The sequence below is a fragment of the Grampus griseus genome, assembly GCF_964374135.1.
Source record: "Grampus griseus genome assembly, chromosome: 14".
Lineage (NCBI taxonomy): Eukaryota > Metazoa > Chordata > Mammalia > Artiodactyla > Delphinidae > Grampus > Grampus griseus.
This window is the reverse complement of record NC_139008.1, coordinates 15472511-15479816: the sequence shown is the minus strand read 5'-3', so window position 1 is coordinate 15479816 and position 7306 is coordinate 15472511. Positions and strand designations below refer to the sequence as shown.

General features: G+C 55.1%; 1 protein-coding gene across 1 annotated transcript; it reads left to right on the top strand.

The window, feature by feature from the left end:
• Positions 1-855: 855 nt before the first annotated feature.
• On the top strand, positions 856-5699 carry ORAI3 (ORAI calcium release-activated calcium modulator 3). Its single transcript, XM_082670009.1, has 2 exons — positions 856-1274; positions 4226-5699. Exons 1-2 carry the CDS (start codon positions 1014-1016, stop codon positions 4883-4885), a joined length of 921 nt encoding a protein of 306 aa, XP_082526135.1. The 5' UTR covers positions 856-1013; the 3' UTR covers positions 4886-5699.
• Positions 5700-7306: the final 1607 nt, after the last annotated feature.

The window sequence follows — 7306 nt, the reverse complement described above, 5'->3', positions numbered from 1 at the left end:
ACTTAGTAACAGACTCTCGGCCCTCCCCTGCCCCTTCCTTCACTGCGAGGGCGGGGTTTGGGGAGCCAGGGGGAGGGGTCGGGGCCAGGTCCCCCCCCCCCTCAGCCCAGGCCTCCCTGGGGAGCCAGGTTGTACCATGTAGTGGAGGGGGGAATCTATCCACATACCTCAGGTAACAGGGAGGTGCGCGGGTGGGGGGAGGGACTGGGCGGACCAAAGGCCGGAGGGGAGGGGGTCCTGGGAATCGCAAAAGGCTTGAGGATGGGGCCGCTTGGGGGAGGGGGAGGAGGCAGCCCGGCCGGGGGCAAGTGGGGAACCCAGCCGGGCTGGGCCCCTGGGCCCCGGGTCTGTACAATATGGTTTGCTATAAAAGTCAAAATCTTCCAGCCGGGGCCGCCGAGTTCGTGTGTGTGTCTGCGGCGTTGGGGATGTGGGGCTAGGGCGGGGATGACCCGAGTGTTCTTTGAGGCCCTGGGAGGAGGGGGCTGTTTGGATGGATCTGGGGGACCTAGGTCCTACTGGGCTTCTGGAAATTGAGGATTCAGGGTCTCCTGCCGTCCCTACAGTTAGATGAGCTCACTTTCCCGGAGTTCACTGTTTAGGTAGGGTTTTGTAGTCTGGACGTTGGAGGTGTCCAGGTGTACCTGCAGTGGTCCAGAGCCGAGAACTCCCAGTCACTGGCTGGGGCTGGGCGTTCAACTCAGCGGGGCTCAGGCACCTAGAGGATATTCTAAGTGGACTGGGGTCTCGGGATCTCTGCGGACGGTCCCCCGGCTCCACCCCATCATGTGGCCGCCCCGACTCCGCCTCCGCCCCAGTTCCTGTTTCGGCCTCGGCAGTCCTGCTTCAGCCCCTAGGGCTCCACGCAGACGCCTGCTCTTCCTTCTCCGCCCGGGCCACGTCTTCCTGGGCGCTCACAGTCCGCATCCCCGCTCGTCCCGCCGGGGGATGGGGCCTTCCCCCGGCCTGGGCCGGCCCTGCTGGGGTCCCCGAGGCGACTCGGCCCCGCCTTGATGGACTGGCCCGCCTGGTGCTGCGGCCCCAGGATGAAGGGCGGCGAGGGGGACCCGGGCGAACAGGCCCCGCTGAACCCGGAGGCCGAGAGCCCCGCGGGCTCGGCCACCTACCGGGAGTTCGTGCACCGCGGCTACTTGGACCTGATGGGGGCCAGTCAGCACTCGCTGCGGGCACTCAGTTGGCGCCGCCTCTACCTCAGTCGGGCCAAGCTGAAAGCTTCCAGCCGCACGTCTGCCCTGCTCTCGGGCTTCGCCATGGTGAGGGAAGGGAAGGGTCGTACAGGGTGGGGGTGAAGCGCAGGGGGGGCACCGGGTTGGGGGCGAAGTGAACGGGTACCCAAGGGAGACAGGGTAGAGGAAAGGGAAGGACGGGTTTTTAAGAGGTACAAGAGGGGTAGCAAACAAGGTACCAAGGGACTCCGCAAGTCCATTTTTATGGGTGTGTGTGTGTGTGTGTGTGTGTGTGTGTGTGTGCGCGCGTGCGTATGTATGTATGTATGTGTATAAACAGATCCCTAGCATAAACTGGGCCGTGGGGAGGATAAGCAAGTCCTAAAGGTGTCACAGGGGACACGTCATGTCATGGAGGTAGACAATCACCAAGGGGGATACATATGCAAGGATAGAGCGAAGTGCTCCAAAAGGAGCATGGTCCAGCATTAGTGGTTACTAGATCCCCACCGGAGGTTCAGCAGCAAATCAGAGCTGGGTGGGGGCTGGGAGGTGGGGTGGTTGAGAGAACAAACTGGATGGAGTGGTCACACCCAAAAGGAGGGCGGCCAGGCCCCAGCAGGCACAGAGCGTGCTTAGTGTAGCCCAGGAAAGCTCTGAGAAGAGAGGATGCCTGTGAGGGAGCCCCTAGCGAAAAAAGCTGCTTAGGAAGCTGATGCATGATTCTGGAGATGATAAACTCCAAGTGCAGGTGATATCCGCTGACGGTCCCGGGCAGAGGCCTCACAGGAAGTGGGACCGAGGGAGGTCCCAGGGTGAGGAGCAGTTAGCAGACACAAGTCCTGGTTCTTTCCTGCTTGTGGCCAGCTATGTAACCCTGGACAGGCCTCCGCCTCCTCGCAGGCCAGTGGGAAATTGTGAGATCATGGAGGGTGCACCCTCTGTAGCTTGCCAAGTAGCTGCCCCAAGGTGAGCTCATTCTTGTCATCAAACCCTAGATCCAAGCATGTCAGAGCAAGACACACATCAGAATGCCTCAGACTACCTGTTAACGGAAACCACGGCCCAGAATGGGGCAGTGGCTTTGCCTGCCAAGAGCACTCAGCAGCTGAAGGATATAGGATGAACTAGGACCCAGGGTCGCTAGACTGTTAGTCCAGGGTTTCCCACCATCATGACAGGAAGAAGGAGAAAATGGGCTGGAGGGGGGTCGTCATAGGAACATGAGGGGGATATCAACATGAGGATAAAAAGGGGTCATAGCTCTAGGTGATTGCGTTAGTCTCTGCTCCTCTCTGTGCCACCACCTCTGTATTAGAATGATGAGAGGGAAAGTTTCTACCCCTAAGGGTCATCCTAGGTCTATGGTTTTCTACGTGAGGGTCCGGATCTGCAGGTCAGCTCACCCTTCCTGATGTGGGGTCATTTCAGGACAGGGAGCTGGCTCCCCTTCACCTGTACAGACCGCAGAGGGAAGGGAGCAGCCGCGTGGACCTAGCTGAGGGAGTTGCCCCACCCCCATATCCCCCATGGTCCAGCCTGTTCCCAAGGGGACAATCCGACCAGCTGCTGGACTTGCACGTTGCTGGGGTGACAGCTTAAGGGCCAGGACCTTCTCTGCAGGATCAAGAGGCCAGATGAGTAGGTTCTGGGGGCCAGACTGGCCCCAGTCCTGCCAGGGGAGGTCAAGGCTTGAGTCAGGCTGTGGGAGAAACCAGGACCAGGCCTGGCCCAGATCTCTGTCTGTGGAAAACACCTGCTAACACCTGCCATGGCCCAATTTCCCAAAATATTCAGCCTTGCCTTCCTACCACCACCCTCCTGGCTCTGCACCTTCCTCCTTCCCCCAGCCCCAGAGCAACCTAATGGATCTTGCAAGAACCAGGCATGGGGAAAGATCCCGATTCTGGAATTCAGATGGCCTGGGTTAGAATAACATTATATAAATTGTGTTGAACCATCACTAAGTACCAGACACTATGCTTAAGGCTTTTATGTGCATCATCCTTCTATTATCCTATGAAGTAGGTACCACTGCTGTGACCAATTTACAGATGAGAAAACTGAGGATCAGAGATGTTAAGACACCTGCCCAGGGTTCCACAGCAAGTAAGTGGCAGGATTGAATTTAGGCAGTCCAGCTCTAGAGTCCAGATGTATACAAGCCTAGAACAGAATCATCAACTCAAATGTTTGCAAAGGCCTTTGGCAATATGGATGCCAAGTTGGCTGGGTGGGGACTGTGGCTATCAAGAGACACTCCTCACCCATCCAAAGGGAGCAGCCATGACTCAGCCCTAGCTGATCAGTGCCGTGCAGGAATGTGGGCCTGGTGTAACCAGACCTTCCAAGTTTCCAAGAGGATCTGGAAATAGGAATATTTACATGACATCTCTTGAGTTTTAGAAGTTGGCAACGTAATTCTTTAAAAAAACACACTGTCTGAGCCAAGCAAAACATGTTTGCAAGCTGGCCTGGGTTTATGGTGTGCCAATTTGCAAACTCTGGCCTTGGACTTCAGCGTTAACTCTAATAATAACAGCAAACACTTACCTGAGCATACTGTGTACCTCACACTATTCTTATCACTTGATATATATTATCTCATTAAATTTTTAAAACAACCGTATAAGACAGGTGGGTGCTGTTATCAATCCCTATTTTCCAGGTGAGGAGACTGAGGCACAGAGAGAACCAAACCACTTGCTCAAGGTTGCACAGCTTATGGAGCTGAAAATGAACCCAGGCCGCCCCATTCCAGAATCTGTGCTTTTTAACCCCTATGTTATAACAAGATAAGATTGTCAGAAACATGCCATCCAGCCCTCTAGATAGCCAGGAGGGGAAACTGAGGTCTGGAACAGGACAGAGCCTTGCCAAGGCTGCCCATTCATTCACTCAACAAAGACTGGGTGCCGTCTCTCTGCCAAGCACTGTTCTAGGTCTTAGGGATACATCAGTGATGTACACCAAGAGGCAGAAAACCCCTCTACTGTTGAGGTTATGGGCACTCAACCCATCCCTTCTTGTCCCCACAGGTGGCCATGGTAGAGGTACAGCTGGAGAGCAACCACGAATACCCGCCGGGCCTGCTGGTGGCCTTCAGTGCCTGCACCACCGTGCTGGTGGCTGTGCACCTCTTTGCACTCATGGTCTCCACCTGTCTGCTGCCTCACATTGAAGCTGTCAGCAACATCCACAACCTCAACTCTGTCCACCAGTCTCCACACCAGCGACTCCACCGCTACGTGGAGCTGGCCTGGGGCTTCTCCACTGCCTTGGGCACCTTCCTCTTCCTCGCTGAAGTTGTCCTGGTTGGCTGGGTCAAGTTTGTGCCCATCGGGGCCCCCTTGGGCACACCAGGCTCTGTGGTACCTGCCTCCCAGGTGCCTGAGACTCTGCCACCAGTGGCCGCCTCCCTTAGTCCAGCTTCCAAGCCATCCTCTGCTTCTGTAGCCCCGTCACAGGCTGAGCCACCTGAGGCCTGCCCACCTCGGCAAGCATGTGGCGGTGGTGGGGCCCATGGACCAGGCTGGCAAGCAGCCATGGCCTCCACGGCAATCATGGTACCTGTTGGGCTTGTGTTCATGGCCTTTGCCCTGCATTTCTACCGCTCCTTGGTGGCTCACAAGACCGACCGCCACAAGCAAGAGCTAGAGGAGCTGAGTCGCCTGCAGGGGGAGCTGCAGGCTGTGTGAGGCCGGTGTTAGCCACAGCTGCGAGCACCGCCTCCCTCAGGGGTCAGCCAGAGGCCCCAGGTCTACGGACCCCATTCCCCGCCCTGCCTGGAGCCACTTCCTGTGGCCACTCTCAGGTAGAGAACAGATTCCTGCCCTCAGGGTCCTTTGGGCTGGGCCTTGGGCAGCTCCCACGTTCCCAGGGATTCTCCCTGTCAGTCTGTCCTATGGGTTTTGGAAAGTCTACTCTACACCTGGGCTGGGAGGAGCAAGGGAGGAAGCGGAAGGTCCTCAGTCCAAGGCTCATGCAGTAGGTAGAGGGGAGGCAGGGAGACCCTGTCAGACCTTTGGTGCTGACTCTTAGCCACTTGCCCCCTTATAGAATGTGGAGGCCAGAAGCTTACACACCCACCCAGCTGCCCCAGAAGGCAGCCAATCCTTGCTATACTTTTGTAGAATCTATTTTATGGTTGGCTTTTTTTTTCTTCCTCATCCTCAGATTTTGATGGATTCCACCCTCTTGCTTTGGTGTTTGGGTAGAGGGATTTGGGTGTTTCTACCCTAGGCATATGTCCAGCCTTTCCAAGGAGGAGCCACCCTATTTGGAGGAAGTTCAAATGCCTGCCCCACTGCCCTAGACCCACATTTATGCTTCTGTATCTGGTTCCTACTCCTGGTTCAGAGCTGGGGTCGGTGTGCCCAGCCTGATCCCTAGCAAGGGTTGGGGTGAGGTTTTAAGGGAGGAGGTCCAGTCCATAGCCCTTGGAATACAGAGCTATTCTGACACTGAATTTTTGATGCACCTAGTTTTGTATAATAAACTGTTTCACACATGTCCCTGTGGCTGTGAATGGGGTGAAGGGGAGGCCTTGTCGGGAACAGCTGACTTGTTCTTAAGAATCAAGTGGAGGCAAGTGTCCCTGGGGGCAGGGCAGGGGTGGAGGAGAGGAGGTTCCAGGTATGACCCCCTTGTGGTGCTGACAGGGGCCAGTAGCTTCTGAATGTGGAGACTGAGTTATTCTAAGGCTAAAGGCTTTTGCACTCTTGTTACTGAGCCCAGGGTCTCTACCTCATCCTTTGAGGATTTAGTATAAGTTTCTTTTAGTGTAAGTTTCTTTCTTGAGTGACTATTACATTACTAGGGGCTTCTCATAGATAATCTTATTTAGCCTACTTAACTTATTTAAAAATCACCTCAAGAGGCAAGACTTTATCATTAGCGTTTTCAGAGATAAGGGAACTTCAGCCTAAGAAGGCTGAGGATCTTGCCCAAAGCCACCCAGCTAGTCAGTGAAAACTTAGACTACTTTTACCATCACATGGGGAATGGTTTTATTTGAGAAAAGGAACCAACATCTTTCAACTGGGACCAGAGAAAGGAATCTGATCTCATCACCCATGTTTCCATTATAAATTTATTTTTTCAGCCTCATTTTCCTCAAATTTGTAAAGGGTCCTAATCCTCTCCCAGAAGGATTGATTCTTTTGATGTGAGACTTTGGACAAATCTTTCTCTGTTCCTTAAAATTGTGAATTTGCATGAACGAGGTCTCAAGGGCCTTTCTTACATTGTTTTAATGCCTACAGTAGTTCCGCATGACAGTATTTAACATCCATTTTCAGAGAAAGAATCTGACGCTTTAAGAGGTGGTTAATGACTCGCCCAAGGTCATATACATCGAGGGGGCTGACAGTACTGAGAGAAGTCTGGAACCTAGGGCATCCTCAGCACAGGCAGTGCCTGGGAGTGCCATTACCCTGAGACCTAGATGCCTGCAAACAAGCCTAAGAAAAACGGTGCCCAGAATCAGGGCGACCTCAGCCCCAGGGTCCGAAGTTTAAGCCCGGGCTGGTGCTGCCCTCGAGCGGCGGGACTGCGTAAGCGAAGGGGGGCGGGGGGCGGGGGGCAGGGGGTTGCACAGCTGAAAACAGCGGGCACTGGGACCATGACGCCCGGGGAATCGACCAACCCACCCAAGTTCAAGTGCGACCTAGTTTATCGTTTCTTACAGGACCGGTTCAAGGTCCTTTAGGGCCCACCGGCCTTATTACATAACTTTGAGACAGACTAAGATGTAATCACTAATGGCGGGCCAGTACGGGCAAAATGCGGCACCTTCTGAAGGCCTCAGTATCCCCATCTGTCAAATGGGCATCTTAAACAGCTAGAGGCCCAAGGAGGATAACGGGAGTTAAACGCTCCCTGCATTACGTGCGGCGCCAAACAGCCTGAGTCACCGTTGTTGGTAGTATTTTTCCACCTCCCGGGCGCCGCTCCCAGCCCACCCCGGTTTCGGAGGGTCCTACAGGAAGCGCCCCCGCGACGCCCGGCTCCACACGCTGACCACGCCCTCTGCGCGCGGCGCCTTGGCCCCGCCCACGAAGGAATTCGCAGATTCGCTAGGCCGGCTCCTCCTCAGAATTATTCGGGCCTCTCTATAC